The following is a 17789-nucleotide window of genomic DNA, read 5'->3' on the forward strand; positions in this document are numbered from 1 at the left end:
GTAATAGTCTTCGAAGGATTTCACAGCCACCCCCAACATTAGAGATTTTTAAGAAAAGATTGGATAAATGCTCCATCAAGAATGGTCTAGGTTTTCTTTGTCCATCCTCAGCAGCACCTGGGACGTGATGATTTCTTGATATCCCTTGTAGCTCTGTTTCTATGATTCTGTCACTTGTTTGGGGGAGGCAGCAGCCCTTCACTCTTCTGAATGATTTGATGTATACATGTATGAGGTGCTGTGCTAGCTGGGAGAGCTGCCAGCACAGACTTCACCACATAGGCTGGTGCCTTTTACTTAAAACAGAAAATTAGAAACTCATGAAAATAAGAATGTTAGTCATACCATTTCTTGAAAAGAGGACAATATGGAAGCTTGGAGTAACTATTTATTAGCATAAAGATAAAATCCGTCAAAGTACTTAAAGCTTACATGCACTGACCATTTCTATAAGACACATTTCTGTACAATAATTTGTCTGGTTTGAGCACGTGCAAACACACATCTCTAGCAGTTTAGCAGGGGCACAGATGCCCATACATAAGCTTGTAAAAAGATTTCACCAAAAGAGTCACAAGGAGAGAATGTAATGCATACATAGTTTTCACATGTTTTAAAATGGAAAAGATTGTGCTTATGGTAAATACTGTTACATCCTGTTCCATTAGCTGTAGCACCTGTCGACTGCTGTATGGATGTGGTTTGAATACAAAATATAACATTTACCATTACTTGGAGCCACAATGATAGCTTCTAGTTGTTGTTCAGGACCCACCAGGAAGCTGGAAAGGAAAAAATAAATGTTTGAACAATTCTTACTCTATTTTTTACAATATTCCTCTCTTTCCTCCCTTCTCCCCCAAACTGTTTTTGAACCCTAAATAGACTATCTATAATCTATTCCTCTCCTAGCCTAAAAAAAGCATTAAACAGTTCTTATTGTGTTCAGTTCTCACCAAAAATAATTGGAGACATGCATTTTAAAGACAAAACTTGCTTAATCAGAGGAGAGTGGTAGTCCAGGAGAAGTTGGCTGAAGAGCTGAATAGAATAGTGGAGGAAGGGGGAGAGAGTTTTCACTCAGTGGAGCTGACTGCTTCTGTGGGCAAGTGTAGTGGGGGGGCCCTGGCTCTGCACTTGCAGAAGGAGTGTGGCTGAGGGTGGAATGGGTGGGGCTGAGTGCAGCACTCTATCAGTGATTTAAAAGGACCAAGGGCTGCGGGAGAGGCGGGAGGTGAAGCCCTGGGCCTCTTTTTGAATTGCTGAGCTCCAGGGCATCCGCCTCCTTTGCCCCCCTTGATCTGCAGGCCTGTTTGTACTTTCATAGACTAGATTTTTAAATTCTCAGTATTTGTCATAAGGAAGGCTATTGACGAGAATGGAGCTTCTTTTCCTTAGATTCACCCAACTTTGGCCAGGAAAGTCTAGTTGTCTGTAATGCTTTGGGCTACAACAGTGGTTTGGTACACATGTCCAAATAAATTCCAGTCCCATAGCTCAATCTGAAGGTATGATGCCATTAACATAGCAGCTCTTTCCTCTAGCTGTGGTCATTTCTACTGTTAGGCTTTTGCAAGAAGGATGGTAACCATAACTGGTGATTGACCTTGGGAAAGATGTACTTTTTCACAACAGCCTTTAAAGCAAGGGTAGTTGACTGAGGTATCTGTCCACCTTTCTCCTCCTCTGATCTAAAATAGGATGCAAGGTACAGCAGCCTCATTTGACAAATACCTTGCTCAGATAACACTCAGTTGTGATTCCTGCAGATTCCTTTCCCTGTTTTAAATCAAAATCAGTGGTCTTGGACCACTGAAGAGCCTAAGAATTGGATCTTACCTTATAGATGCACTGCCTACACTTCTATATAGTGAAAAAGTATTTGGGATCAGCTGATTCCTTTGGTCCATCTGAGTCCAAATATGAGCCTGTATATCCATCCCCTCACTTAGGCAGCTGAAATTGTAAGGGCAATGAGGTGGAAGATTGTGAAGGCATCATTAAGCATTGATCTTTCCTAAGCTAGTGCTAAGGCCAGACTCCTGCTTTATGAGCACTGAAGTCAGGTCAATCTTGTTGAAAAAGTGCTCCAACTGCACTGGGAGTTCAACCCTTTCCAGTGAAGGGAAAGAACACATCAAATCTAGTACTGATTCATGGCAGCCTCATACAGAGTGGAGCAAGCAGACCTGGTCACTGGTCTTCTATTAATACCCAGTCATATGACATGGGTCTAGGCTACAAAAGATGCCTCTGTCAAATGACAGTAGATTCTGATCACTGTCTTCACTGGTTACTATTGCAAAGAGGATCCTAGACCTCACTCAAGCAAACCTGTTACTTTTGTGATTTGATCTTTGTTTGGGTGCATATACTCATTTTAAAATAAATTGAATTATTCACATAAGAGAGGGTTTCCAGGATTTAATTCCTGGTTTGTAGTCTGAGTCTCAGATTCAGTGTGTGACCTTGGAGAAATCAATTCATTTCTTTGTTGGTGAGTTCAGCTGGAAAATTGGGTTACAAAGGATCATACTGAAAAGCAGTAACAGTGTCTAAGCTGGGCTTTCCTGGGTTACATCAATTACAAAATTACAGCTATTAGTAGCAGTTCTTTTCTGTCTTTGCTGAGTTTTAAACTGGTCTCAGTCTCCATTGTATGTTACTGTTGCATAAAATATATTGATTGCCTCACATCCATCACTTTTGATATCTCTTAAACCTTTTCATTCCTTTGAATACAAATTTGTACAGAGATCCTTATGATTCAATTACTGCACTTATTGAAAAATAACATTTCTAAAAGAAAATGTAGCTTATACATTGTGAGAATTAAACTACGCATATCCTAAATATTACTTTTCTCTATTATTTTTTGAATAAGGAATTCATATTGAGCAATACTGTAGTTGCCATGGTAGTAATCTACCAGGAGGAATGTTGTAGACTGAAATACCACTTAAAAGGCAGAGTTCATGTTTTAAACACATTTTTAAATTCGATTTCAGATTGATCTTTATATTTAGATATTTATAAATGATATACACGTTTTATTTGGTTTGATGCTAAACATACTTTTTCCAGCCATGATTGGAACACTACTATTTCTTCTTTCTCCAACCCTTACTGAATTACACCCCAGCCATTGGCACCGTGTAGGGTGATACTATGATGCAGAGGGAAATGGTTGATTATTTTACTAAATTACTGAGAAATTCTGCGTTCCTTCATTAGGGTTTACTCCTTCCTTGCTCAAGCAAACTCTCGTTGAAGTCAGAGGAGTTTGTGTTATGGGAGTTTGCTTGATGTAAGAACCTCAGTATTTGGTCCAATTATTCGGCTGGAGAGAAAAAATGGTCTAGAGGTTAGGCACTGGATAAGGACTTGTAGACTTAGATCGTACAGTAGGAGGTCTGGGGTCAGTTCTGAGCTCAGAGAGATTTCTTGTATGACCTTGGACAACATACTTATTCTCTCTGGGCCTCAGTTCTCTATCTGTAAAATGGAGATGATGCTTCCTCCATTTGTCTCTGTTCTTGTCTACTAATACTATAAGCCTTTGGCCTAGGAAGTGTCTCTCTTATAAGGTGCATGTATACCACTTAGTACTAGGTGTTACTATAATACCAATAAAATGAATTGTAATATGAGAATAGGCTGCATCTCAAATTTTCAGAATGGAGTTTGGAGTAAAGTTGCAGTAAATATGCACAATTGGGTGATAAATTAAGACCTCTTTTTGTCAATGTAATATAAGCAGCTGCAATTAAATTGAAATCTAGCTGTTTGAGAGAACAGACATTTTCTACTCAGTATTTTTAAACAATTGTTTTGTTTTTAAAGTTCCAAGTAACACAGTTTTACTATTTACAGAGAACCTCTTTATTCTGGATATTTTCTGTACCATATTTGTTATCTTAATACTTAATTTGTAATAATCTTACTTCTCCAATAGGAGAAAGTATTCTGTGTATTCCTATTATTGATGTGTTTAACAATTCTATGACTGTACAAACACTTGGTGCTTAAAGAAAAAAGCAAAACAGAGGCAAAACTACAAAAGAAGGCTGAATAAGGGCAAAATCTGCAGTTCTACATATGAAATGTTCTTGTCAATGGGAAGTATTCAAAATAAAGCAAGTAAAATTTTAAAAAATTTGGATAATTACCAGGTACTAGCATAGTTGTCATGAGTTCTGGAGTTTCCAAGAAGTCCACGTTACTCCTTTGGAATGTCTTGCAGTAGTTCATCTGGAGATGGCTGTATACATGTGTGATGAGAAGTTAACAAGATTAAAAAAAAAAAAACTTTCTGAACTGATTGGGCTGGAGTCTATAAACAAGATTTTAGGCTTCCGAAACCCCCAAAATAATGGATTCCACCTTCAGATTGGTTGGCCTGATCTATTTTATAGAATAGTTCAGAGAGAAATTTCTACCTCTTCCCACTTCCCTATATCCTTAGTCTTCTGAAGGCTGGAACCAGCTGGTGGAAAATCCCCTAGGTATGGTATCTTCTAAACTCCTGAATAGACTGGAAGCCTACTAGACTTCTGTGGCAGGGGCACGATACTTTGGAGGGAAGCATGTGCCACTCACATGCTTAACATTACTCATGCCCTTACCTATGTATCAGGACTCCAAACTGTTTGTGTGTCTCCTTTTGACTTCTAATCCATTGTGTACTAGTTCTCTGCCATCATCCTATGAGCCCAGTACTACTTTCCTTCTATACTCAACTACTGTCCCTATTTGATGACTCCTTACTCTGTATCTCACCACTCTCAGGCTCTTACTGATTAAGATAGTGGATGTCTTTCCAGTATTTTTACATAGATATTCAAATAGTGTAGGGAAAACTGTTATGAAGCATTCTTAATGACATTTAATTGTAAAGTAAATAAAATAATTAAAAATATTTATATCCGCTACTTTTATGGAGTTACCTTTTTAACCTTCACATCAGCCTGAAATACAAAAGGTAATCTCACTACTTGCCTATTCCAGGCACTGGTGTTCTCCCAGAACTCATAAACAATGAAGCGGGATTCACTTGAAAGCTTCTGTATGGAAACACTGAAAGTTGTAGGATAGAATTATTTTAATCAGCAACATTTTTTTCCAAGCTGCTGTACAGTTATTGAACAAAACTCAGGTATTTCTGTAAAAAGTGTATACTTGGATAGTCTGAGGGTCAAATATCGGGCACTAGAAACATCTGTGTTGCAAATGACTTGAGCTATGTTACTTTGATTTAAGCTAAGCTAAACAATTATCTTAACTCAAATGTTGGTGCTGTCCACACTGTGGAAAATCACCTTTCTTTACACTTCAGAAGCAGGACTACTGGCATTGACAGGAGAGCCTTTCAGTTTGATTTAGTGTGGTTTCACTAGACCCACTAATTTGAACCCTGGAAGATCAACTCCAGCTGCTTCGATCTTACCGGTATTGTAGACGTGGTCCAACTTCACTGCATAGCAAATCAGCATAATAGGTGAATTACCACAGAGCAAGTGAAATAAGTTGTGAAATAAGGGCAAGATTTTCAACAGTTTGTAGTGACTTAAATGTGTCAGTACTTTTGTTCCCAATTTGAGACTGGTTAAAAGGGTCCTATTATCAGAAAGGGCAGATTATCCACCCTCAGAAAATCAAGCTTATTGGGTACGATAGCTCAGAGTGGGATACTCAAGAAGTAAGGCATCTAAATAATCAGTCCCTTCTGAAAATCATCACTCAAATTATGCTGCTTTACTGCAGAATCGCATTGTAAAGGTTCATTTTTCATAGGTGAGAAGTACATCAAAGCAGGCTGGGCCATAGATGAGGGGTGGGCACCTAGCCTTTGAATGGCCCACCTAGCCTTTAAATCTGACTGGCGTTCACATGTGGCACAGAGCAGCACCCACTCAAAATGGCTAGCCTGTTCCCTTTGGCTCTCTGTGCTGCGGAGGGAGGGGGAAGAGGAGGCTTTGCATGTTGCACCTTGCCCCTGGCAAAATCTCTCAGCTTCTATTGACTAGAAATGGGCCAAGAGGCGCTTACTGATTTTTGCTGGGGGTCTGTGTAGCATGCAAAGCCTCCCCCCACCCAGTGCAGAGGGCTATATGGAACAGCCTGCGGGGGACAGGCAGAGAAACCTTGAGAGAGCTGCTGGCCGGGAACTGCTTAGGTAAGTACCTCCCAGCTGCAGCCTGCCTCTGGTACCCACTCTCTCCTGCACCCAACTCCCTCCCAGACCCTGCACCTCCTCCTGTGCCCCTCCCCAGGCCAGAATACTCTGCTGTGGCCCATACCCCCTCATGGATCGTTCACCCCAATTTTCTGCCCTAGGTCACCACCCAGACCCTCTTCACCCTCCTTACCCCCAGCTCACAACTCTCTCCCAGACTCTGCACTCAATCCTATATCCCTCCCCCAGGCCAGAATCTTCTCCTTCACTCATATCCTCTCCTGGACCCTGCACACCAATTTCCAGTCTGAGGTCACAACCCCCTCTTTCACCCATACCCTCTCTCAGACCTTACGCCTACTTCTGCACCCAACCTCCATCCCAGATCACATAGTTATGCCATAGAAAAGTGTGGCTCTTGACCATTTTCCAAAACTTTGGTGTTGCGCCCCCTCCCCCTCCACATCAAAAATTATTTCCCACCCCTGAGGAGCTTTGGAAGCGTGAAGTCATATGTGTCACGTATGGTCAGTGTCTTCTGCTCATATGTATTTTTAAAACAATATCTTTTAATCATTATTTCTATTGTGATAGCACCAAGGGACCCCGCATGTCCTCTTATGCCATTATCTACTCATGGGTTTATTCATCCAGTTGCCTTATTCCTGCCAAGGATTTCTTCTACCAATCTATCAATCCATGGTGGCCTAAAGTGTCCCATGGAACATATCTCCAATCCTTCCCATTGTGTCATCTGCTTCAGTGCACCCTATAAAGCTCATACTCAGGACCTAGTCTTCAAATATATGTCTTGATTTGATTTGTAATGCTGCATTTACAAAAAGCTTCATGGAAAAATAGAACACTATGCAATATGAAGATGTGATCAGGAACTATATACAGTTGAATAAAACATCTAGACTGAATCAGCAGGTGACCAGCAGGTGGCATCACTGACATATCAAATATCTGCTAACTTGGGACAACAAATCTTATTTTTTTTATATGTGCTCTTTAAGTTAAATTTTCAGCTTAGGATTTTTCTTATGACCAGTGTGCAGTTCAGTGTTATTAAAGAATGTTTTGGTATGTTGTAGACTCTGTTTGTGGTAAGCACCATTTTTGTTTGTTTTCCATCTCTTGGCCCTTGTGTGATAGTCATAGTTAACTATTCCTAAATACTACAAAAAATTCACTTTTTTTTCCCCTTCAAGTTAATTTCCTTACAATGTCTGTTATGGTGAGTTATATCCCTTCTATAGAATTGGCACTTGACACAAAAATGTTCTGTTGGAAAATGTGAAAATATTTCACTAACTTTAATCCTCAATTGAGATTGCCCTTTGCCCATATTCACTAGGTTTGAAAAAAGCTGTTCCAAAAAATAGATTGCTTTTCCAAACTTTGTTTTGACATGAGATCTGACCTGTATGTTTTTAGTGTAAGTTGGCCTATTTTATTACTTTACTAGATATAGTTTCCTCTTTGATTTCCCATGCCAAAACAAACTAAGTGGACCTGATTTTTTTTCAATCACTCGACAGGCCCTTTGCACTGCTTTGTTAATGGAAAGGGAAATAAAGTCCTGTTGGTTCAATTCAGTGAAACACCCCTTTCTGAAGAGCAATGCTGGGATAGTACAGCTCCTGGTAGAGTGGGAAAATGGAAGAATAAGGAGATGTTGTAGTTCACTGTTACTAGAACAACAGGTCCAGCCATAGGCAACCAAGTGTAAGTGAAAGTAGCTCTTAGTTTGCTTCTACATATTCTAGGGGCTGACCAGTTCCAAAATTGGTGAATCATAAAGGTAGCTATGCTCCTGGCCCCTCCCAGCAGCCCTGCTGGGTTGTGCCATGCAGCCCAGCTGCAGGGACACCAGCCTTCCACCAGGACTCTTTGGCCCTGGAACATCTATGGTCCTACTGGACCATGGATGTTGCCAGACCAGGGAATCTCGGATTACAGAGGTTCAACCTGTATCCCATTACATTTTGTTAGGCTAGAGGGTAATGATTCAAACACTAGCTCACAGGCTTGCACAAAATGAGGCAAACATCCCTGGCATTGCTCAGCTAATGATGATTTTATCTTTTAAGTATTGGATATAGAGTAGAATTCGATATTTTTTTAAAAATTTCAATGAATATCAGTGTGCTAACTTTTTTTTTCAATTTACATTTTCACAATTGTGGAGAAATGGTGGGAGATTTGGAGGTCAGAGAATAATTATTTGATTACTAGAAGTTGAGGTTCAAATGTTAAAGCTTTATCTTAAACAACAAATAATCAAAATCATCTCTCAAAAGATGCAAAGCAAATATCCTTAAAATCAAACCTTAAGTTCTCATAAGTATTTTTTCTTTCTTTTCCTATCTGTAAATGAATTTTTTTGTTGGTTTGTGTACATACAGTAGAATTGACATTTATTAATGAAAATCTAATCCTTTGAAGCCTACTTAAATGTTTTTAGAAAACCTTTGTTTACTACCTTTTTAGTGGAGCACAGGGAGGGAATCTCATCCCTTTTAATTAGCAATTCTCAAACTGTGAGGAAGGCTTCCCAAGGGAGGCCTGAGCTGTGTTCCCCATATTAAAAATTGGGAATATTTGATATGCTTTGAACTTTCCCTCTTATTCCAATAGTCCTGTCTCAACTCTACCCTCATGTGTTCCCCAATAGAGGAAAAGATGGTCTATCTGTTCATAAGTACCCCCATACTATACAGATTGCATGGAGGAAACCAGTTTCTCTCCATTTGGGGTTCCTAACCCAAAAAGGAGTTTCAGGAGGGGTCACAACATTGCTACCCTTACTTCTGCACTGAATTCAGAGTTGGGTGGATGGAGAGCAATGGATGCTTTCACAGGTGGTTACCTGGACGGCAGTGTACCAGCAGCAGTACCTCAGAAATAAGAGTGGCAGTATCGTACCATGATCACTTACTTTCGCTTTGCTGTTGGTGGCATCTCTGCCTTCAGAGCTGAACTCCCAACATCACTTGCTGCTCTCCAGCTTCTCAACTTCGGCAGCAGAGCCATTGTTAACAGCACTGCAGAAGTAAAGATCACAGCACCTCAACGTCCCCTACTTCCACCCCACCTCCCACACAACTTCTTTTTGGGTCAGAATCCCTACAATATTGTGAAATTTCAGATTTAAATAGATGAGGTAGTGTAATTTACAATTTTTAAAATCCTATGACTGTGGAATTGGTAGGATCCTAGTAACATCATACTTACTGCAAACATCCAGTCCGAGTAGAAGCAGACTCCACATATTGTTTCAGAGCGAGTCGGAATTCTTCTAGTTCTTCCTCTAGCACAGACATTTGACGCTGAACAATCATTATGTGCTGATAAAGATATTACAGTATTCAGTGTCATGTACCTCCTATCAATTCCAAATATTTTAAACTTAGAAAATACTCAGGTTCCTAGTTTGAGAACTCTTTGGCCTGAGTTCCAGAAGTGCTGAACATCTTAGCTCTCATCAGCTTCAATTAGGGTGACAAGTGCTTAGCCCCTTTAAAAATCAAGCCTTAGGTTTCTCAAGTTGTGTGTCCTGAAATCCATGATATTAAGTAGGGATATAAATCAAAATAGTTAACCAGTTAAACAACTCAAATTATATTGTTTAAGTTGGTGGGTGCAGGGCAGTGAAGGGGGAGGAGGGTTCTTGCCAGGGTTTGGGGCTGCTGTGGCATGGCTGGGCCCAGGGTCTTGCCTGCCCTTGCCCAGGGTTGCTGCAACTGCTGCTCTGACTAAGGGGTTCCCACCACATGGCCCAATGTGGCTGATAGTCTGGTTAACCTATTACCCCACAAGCATTCTAGTAAGCCTAATGTTTACCAGGTAACTAGTTTACCTTATACATCCCTAATATCTTGTATATCCAACTTTATTACATTACATGGAAAAAAAAAAGTAATGCATCATTCAGACTGAGCAATCAGGTAGAGCACAGAATTTAAGAAAACACTGATTACTGTATATGGAAATCTTAAGGGGATACTCTCACTTCCAATTGCCCCTACATTTAGCTTTTGTAAATATAAGTTTTTATAAAATGTAAGACTAACATCAATTATTCCATCATTCAAAACAAAGCAAACAAAAAAACCTTCCCCGATACTCCTCTGCAGGCTTTGCAATCCACTGTTTGAGTGCTCTGGAACCTTAGAGTAATTGAATCTACATATTATATAGGTGTTATTCTTACACCACCTAGGTTATTGTTCAAGTTAGGCATCCAAAATCGGTGGCCACTTTTGAAAACTTGTGTGACTTGTCCAAAGCTTGGATGAGTTTGTTTTGTTGATTATGTCAAGAAACAGTAATTGCTTATTTCATAAGAAAAGTCAGCACATTTCTATGGATAAATCAATACACAAGTAGGTGTTCAAGTTGAACCTAAGTCTTCAGATACAGTTTGGTTCATGGGCTCTCTAGTACATCCCTTTGACTCCAGTTGCTCACAAGTCCAAAACAAAAGATTACAGGTTAGACATCTCTTATCTAGCACCCTTGGGACCTGACCAGTTCCAAACCAGCGAACTTGCCAGACTAGAGAAGGTTCCCTGTCACAGCCCCCACCCCAGACTCTGCTTCTCTGGGTGGGGGGAGGAGAAGCGGGGTACTACCTCAAGCCCCTGCCGGGCTGTCTGCTGGGTTGCTGGCCCTTCTGCTGCTGCCCCAGCCAGACAGCGTGCAGTGCTCCAGCAGCCCGCACGGCCACAGGCTGCCACAGGCTCCAGCCCCAAACTGTCAGGGGCTCAGGCTCTGGTCCCAGGCCCACAGCAGCCCATGGGCTCTGGCCCTGCTTCTGTGGGCTGTCTGGGGCTCTGGCCCCATGCTGCCATGTGTAACTGGGGCTACTGCCAGCCCCAGCTCTGGTCTTACTGCCCCGGGCTACTGAGGGCTCAGGCTTCTACCCCATGGCAGCCTACAGGCTCTGGCCCAGCTTCCGTGCGCTGCCCAAGGCTCTGGCCCTGGCCCCTGCACTATCTGGGCTGTTCTGACCCAGTCCCGGTGCCAGAGGGGCTTCTGGGGGCTGCCGTTGGCTCCAGCTCCCTTCCCCATCCTACTGCTTCAGCGTGGCCTCTCTTAGATTGCCCGCCTGCCAATAAGCTACCGGGGTTCTCTGCTCCAGGACCATGGATGTTGCTGGACTAGAGAATTCCAGTTTTGGGAGATGCAAACTGCACCAAAAATTATTCAAGTTATGGAGTACAACTCTATTTTTTATATGTTCTAGTACTGGTTTTCTCAGACATATAATCAGGAAATAGAGGTGACAAAAAAGAACATATATGCTTCTGATTCACTTTTGATTTAGTCCTTGTGAACTTAAATGAAAAACAAAAAATGTATAATGTGGTCATAGTATTATAGTAATTTTTTGAAGTTACCTGTTGAAAATAATTGAAAACATACACAGACTCACAAAGTTTGTCCCCTTTACAGAATGAATAAAGTTCATGAAAGGTAAAACTCTAGGGCTATGTCTAGACTACAAGCCTCTTTCAAAAGTCTTTTTTGAAAGATACTTTTTTGAAAGATACTTTCAAAAGAGATTCTTTTGAAAAAGAGAGTCTAGACTACAAGCACATTTTTTTTGAAAAAGCGAGCAGTTTTTTCGAAAGTCTAGACTCTCTCTTTCGAAAAAGCACAGTTTGCATTCAATAGCGCCTTTTTTTAAAAAAAAAGTACTTTAGAAAAAAGGTTTTATTCCTCGTAAAATGAGGTTTACCGTGATTGGAAAAACTGACACGTTCTTTCGATTTACTTTCGAAAGAATGCAGCTGCAGTCTAAACGCAGTTGAAGTTTTTTTCGAAAAGACTACTTTTTTCGAAAAAACCGTGTAGTCTAGATACACCCTAGAAGAGTAATTGAGAATACAACAGACTTTCTCCTGACTTCTTGATGATGATAATTCTAATATTTTAAGGGACTTGGATTTTGGTTTAGTCATTGAATATATTATTTTGTTTATTCAGTATTTCAAGAAACGATGTTTGCTTAACAACCAACACAATGGAATCTTTAGTCCAGGCTTTGATTCCTTTCTGGCTTTATTATTGGTATGAAAGTCTCATTGCTCAACTTGCATTTATACTATTTCAAAAGCTAACTGTTTTTCTTGTTTGCTTCTATTAAGTACCATCATGACCTGTCTCTTTTCATATGTATTTGATTTTAATTTTTAACCTTGGTATCAACACTGATTTGTTTTGAAGATTTTCTGTTAGCATGCAAACCTACATGTAATTCATTTCTGAATATGTTCTTAGCTTCTTTGCTTTTACTGTTTGCTATCTTTGTTCAGTATTTCCAAATAATGGGTATTTTCTCATGTCCTCCCCTTTTGGTGATACTTCCTTTTCTCCCAGAAAAGCCTCTAAAAGATTTTGGAATTATTTCTTATGCATTTGGGCTCTGCTGCAATAAAATAGATCCTTACTATCTGAAAAGTGAGTTAGGCTTTTCAACCAAGCTGCAGATGGATACAGTATGCACCATATAAAATTCATCCATAAATACCTTAATACATTCACTGCCTTGAAAAACACTTACAGATTTTGTGTTTCCTTCCAAAACCGCCTCTTCCCGTGGCTCCAGCTTCAGATCCTTGTGATCAAGGAGGGTTGGTGGTGGAAATGCAGATATAAACACAAAAGATTAGCTGTGAGCAGTGCTTTAGATTTGCCTTTTTTTTGGGCCGGGGGGGAGGGGGAGGGAGAGGGAGGAGTGTCGTAGACTTGGCCATTCCAAATCAGATTCTACTATAGGCTGATTTTAGCATGAAGTTTGAACTAAGGTCTTTCTGCTTACTTATTAGTTGTTAGTTTGACAAATAGGTTGTTTACAGATCTTCATCCAATTGTATGACTGTGCAAGAGCTACAGACTGGATCAAATTTAGTGTGCTTTCTCTCTCTCTCTCTCTCTCTCTCTCTCTCTACCAAAAGAGTGTGTGCTTTCAAATCCTATTAATAGAAACAAATTGTTATCGCACAGCAGAAACCTGTGTAGATTTTATTCACATTCAGAATTAGGAGCAAATCTCTCTATTAATGGGTAGCTGCTAAATGTGCCCAAGGGAGCAAGGAAGCTCAATTAGGCCTTGAAGTGTCTTTCACAGCCAACCACATTCGTAGCTGGGAAATATTCCAAACAGCCAGCAGTGCAGTTGCAAGGATCCAGATTGCAGTAGTGAACAGTATATATTCTAGGGCTTGTAAATTAGCTTCTAAACACATCTTCTGGAGAAGGAACAGGTACAAAGCAGAACTATATATTTATTGGACTACTTACTTGCAATTAGACTTTTCAATAAGGGGCATTTGTGAGGTTGCAAATGTACATATGCACTTCAGATGCATACTACTAGATGTGGACATGCAAATCCTCAATTGTGCATCTGATTGTGCATGTACAAAGTTAGCCCATTGATAACCAGGCCCTCTAATGCTTTATTAATCAGAAATACTTGTAATCCAGTGGGTATATCTACATGTCATACTGGAGGTATAAATTTCAGCTTGAAGAAACATAATTGGGCTCTCTGTGATATAATCACTGCACTAAAAATAGGGTAGTATTATGATAGTGAGCTGCACAGGGTCTAGCTACCCTGAATATCTACTTGTCTAAGAGCTAATATGGGTATGACTTCGAAATTTACATCTCCAGTTTGAAGGGTAGACCTACTCAGTGACATATGGATATTTTAGCACTAGAGACAGTTTCTTCATATAATTGCCTGTAGGTTGAACCAAACCTGGAACCTCTGGAGATTAGCATAGGAGCCTCTACAGCTAAAGCTGTAGAGCTCACTCTTTCTTATTTCCCAATCTAAGTAGTCTAAGTGCCACTACCAGGGACAGTGAACCACATCTTATAGGTGTGTGGGTTACATTCACGCATCAGAACTAATAAGAAATATTTGTAATAAAGATATGAAGCAAAATTTGGCAAATTGTGACAGGCTGTATTATGTCAAATAGCAACACACTGTATATGCGCCTGTGTGTCAGAAAGTTAAAGTTGCTTTTTTCTGTTCTCAAACATGAATACAATTAGGCAATGACTGAATAATCTTGGAAAACAGTTGTTTTGTCAGCGCAAACATAATTGACGATTGAAAGCAAACAGCAGATGTAATGCTGCTAGTGTAGTTTAAGTAAACATTATATCCATTGAAGCACCATCAACAGCAGGTGGCAGAATAAGTCAGTAGTGAAATGACATTCACTCATCAACTGCTGTGTAATTGTGCATCTCATGCAGAATTTGGATAGGAAATCATAAAATTTGTGACAAAATTATTTGTAATGGCTCATCTGTCAGCACAGAGACATTAGATAGAGAACCATGAAGGAAACTTCATCTCATTATGCTTCCTGTGGCCTCCGTATACTTCTCATACTAAACTCCACAGACCAGAACAATGCAAAAGAGATGAAGTGAAGAAGTCACAGTATAAAGTACTACTGCAGACTTCACCCTGCTGTAGAATGAAATAGGCCAAATTCTATGCTCTCACAAAATTTGTCCCGAAAATTTTGAATCGCTAATTTAAAATTTTGAATCGCAGATTCCTTCTATAAATCTGAAAGTACAGGACTGGTCTAAGGTGAAATTCACTCATGCTGAGAGCCAACATAAGGGCTATGAACTACTTAAAGCCTCCAAAATAGACTGAACTGACACACAGAATTTGTGCTGGCCCTCTCACATAGGTGACTTTCATCCCTCTGTATTGGTTGATAATGATGTGGTACTATATGACAACTCAAGATGGAAATGGGAACAACTGTAAAGAGAGAGGAGACTTTGTTTTGCTGAGGATTTTGATATTTCAAAATGTATTGCAAAAAGAAGTGCAGCTCTGGCTCCAGAGCAGTCTTAAATTATGGGCCCTGGAAGTTTTGGTGTCCCTGGCTTGGACTACAAATTGCCAAGGAACAACAAGCCTGGGAAGTCATCTCTCAGGGCTGCCAGGTGAATGGGTACCTATCAGCCCAGCTGATATACTGAAGGGGTCCTGGGAGCCCTAGCTGAGTCAGCAGTCAAAGTTTCCGGTTCCTGACTCATTACTAGCTCATCTGGTACACGGCCCAGGAGCCGGGTGGACAAGTTGACAAAAAGACAAACAGGGTTCTACTGAAACTTTGTCAAAATAGAACTATCTCCACAAAAATGTTTTGATTTTGACCAACTGGCATTCTCTGACAGAAAACCCTGCCATCAGAGAATCTGTGACCAGCTGTAGTGGAAAGATTCAAACAGGAAGAGGTGAAGAACATGCCTGGATACTACAGAAAACGGACACTGGGACCCCATTCTGGTAGAATGGAAAATAAATGCAAATGAGATTAATAAAAAGTTATTCCCCATGCAAGAGTGAGTGTGATTTTCCATATCTTTGCCCAAAAGCAGTGTGAAGTCTCATCTGTTTAAGATGGAGCTGGGGACTTTGGGCCAGAAAGTGCTGGACAGCTGGCATCCTTAGTAAAATCTTAAAAAACAACGAATAGTCTAGCAGCACCTTAAAGGTTAACAAAACATGTAGATTGTGGTATGAGATTTTGTGGGTACCACCCACTTCTTCAGATGACTGGAGTATCAAAAGTCAAGATCCAAGATTATGGGGGAGGGAGGAGGAAGGAGGAAAAGGAAAAAAGAGGAAAAAATAGTGAATTGGATTGTTTAAGGTACAAGAGACTGATAAGAACAATTTGCACCTCTATAAATGCCCTTTGGTTGGTTGGTTGGTTGGTAAAGTCGTTAGGATTTGGAGGTAATGTGCGAGGCAGCCGATATCTTCATTCATTTCTCTCTGGTAAGAAACAAACTTATAAATGAAGTTAAGTTCCAACCCTTCCCTTTGTATTTGGCTTGTGGAATTGGCCTGAAACAACACTCTGACTTTGAGATCCACTAATGAGTGCCCGGGCGGGTTAAAGTGTTCTCCAACATGTTTCCTTAGTTAAAGCACCTTATTAAGTATCCTAGGTGAGATTGTGGTGTGTTCTTTTTGATGCATAATTGTTCTAGTGGTGTGGTGTGTGTATGACTTTGGCTGGAGGAGAAAATGTAAGCACAGGTGCCTTAACTTCTCATGCACTTATGGTTTCGGGTGAGGTATGTCATGTATAGACCAAACTTAACTAACAGAGAGTAGTTGGTTTTGCATGTTTACAGATGCAAGCATCATGTGTTACATATATACAGCATGTGCATATAGAGCAGATACAGATACCAATGCAGGAAAAAAGATCTGTGAATATTCAGTGAAATGTGTGGGTTTTTTAATGAACTCATCTGATAGGAATAAGTAAGATGAAAGGAAAACAGGGGCATTTAATGTACATTAGTTCATGTAGTTATTGAGCTAGTTGTTAGAACAGCAGTGTGACTGTGACATGGCAGGAAGAGCATTTATGGTTTCAGGATTGCTTCAGAAACCTTTACTGAAAATGATATATATATGAGAGAGAGAGAGAGAATATGCAGATGAACCAAAACACACACCTTCTTTTCCAACCTGTCAATCAGCTTCTGGAGTCTGTTTATCTGGGTCATCCACTGGTTGTCTTCCTCTAACCAACCTTTGAGAAACATAAATAAGGATAACTTGTTACTGAAAGCTGGGTTATAACATATTTATTTTTGTTATATATTTAAGAATGTTTTGTTAGTCTGTGACTTATTTTGCATCTTGAAAAAAAGGCTGGTATGTATTTGATTGTCAACATTTCTTTGTGTAACTGACAATTACAGGAAAAATTGTTTGATTTCCTAAAACACATGATTTTTCAAAGGATACAATAGAAATTACAGAACTTTTTTTTATTTTTAAACTGAATTCTATGTTTACTCCAGTAGTTTGAAACTCTGTTGGGCGTTGTATGGAATTGCTTGTCTTGAGAAATGAGTCCAAACACTAATCTACATTTACATCAGAGTGCAAGCTGCACCTTTTTTCTTGTTGAAGTCTTCCCACAATAGTGTTTCCATTACTTCTGGACTACGTCTACACTGGCACGATTTTCCGAAAATGCTTTTAACGGAAAACTTTTCCGTTAAAAGCATTTTCGGAAAAGCGCGTCCAGATTGGCAGAATGCTTTTCCGCAAAAGCACTTTTTGCGGAAAAGCGTCCATGGCCAATCTAGACGCGCTTTTCTGCAAAAAAGCCCCGATCGCCATTTTCGTGATCGGGGCTTTTTTTTTTGCAGAAAACAGTACTGTGCTGTCTACACTGGCCCTTTTGCGCAAAAGTCTTTCGGAAAAAGAGTTTTGCCCAAATGGGAGCAACATAGTATTTCCGGAAAAGCACTGACGATCTTACATGAGATCGTCAGTGCTTTTGCGGAAATTCAAGCGGCTAGTGTAGACAGCTGGCAAGTTTTTCCGGAAAAGCTGTTGATTTTCTGGAAAAACTTGCCAGTCTAGACACAGCCATAGTGAATCAATGACAGGGAAAAAAGAAGACCAGAAGAAGAGCATAAAACACACACAAGTTTGCATACATAGAGAGGTGGAGACTTGGCCCTTTCATTTTGTTTAGCTCTTCAGTAACACAATAGTTGCCAATTCTTAACAAAAATG

At 40.1% G+C, this 17789-nt stretch overlaps 2 protein-coding genes across 8 annotated transcripts in view; one reads left to right on the forward strand and one right to left on the reverse strand.

The window, feature by feature from the left end:
- C2H8orf88 (chromosome 2 C8orf88 homolog) overlaps positions 1-17789 on the forward strand; it is a 127316-nt gene that overhangs the window by 37230 nt on the left and 72297 nt on the right. For 2 of the 6 annotated variants that reach the window (XM_075920414.2, XM_075920415.2), the window contains one exon: positions 15413-15580. The exons of the other annotated variants lie outside the window; for them this stretch is intronic. Coding sequence is in view for 1 of the 2 variants with exons in the window: in XM_075920415.2 (XP_075776530.1) it covers positions 15413-15439 (27 nt within the window). In the remaining variant the exon portion in view is untranslated. Of the gene's footprint in view, positions 1-15412; positions 15581-17789 lie in introns of those variants that run through there. 6 annotated transcript variants of the gene reach the window in all.
- The window catches only part of NECAB1 (N-terminal EF-hand calcium binding protein 1), a 114075-nt gene continuing 96643 nt past the window's right edge, over positions 358-17789 (reverse strand). Inside the window, exons 8-13 of one of the 2 annotated variants that reach the window (XM_006127493.5) lie at positions 16712-16788; positions 12750-12803; positions 9416-9528; positions 4999-5076; positions 4170-4261; positions 358-782 (exon numbers count right to left, since the gene is read on the reverse strand). In XM_006127493.5, the coding sequence (XP_006127555.1) occupies positions 754-782; positions 4170-4261; positions 4999-5076; positions 9416-9528; positions 12750-12803; positions 16712-16788 (443 nt within the window). In that variant the 3' untranslated portion in view covers positions 358-753. The remainder of the gene's footprint in view (positions 783-4169; positions 4262-4998; positions 5077-9415; positions 9529-12749; positions 12804-16711; positions 16789-17789) is intronic. The other variant, XM_014575687.4, reaches the window with a different exon arrangement.

Source organism: Pelodiscus sinensis, chromosome 2, assembly GCF_052426305.1.
Source record: "Pelodiscus sinensis isolate ZL-2025 chromosome 2, ASM5242630v1, whole genome shotgun sequence".
Lineage (NCBI taxonomy): Eukaryota > Metazoa > Chordata > Testudines > Trionychidae > Pelodiscus > Pelodiscus sinensis.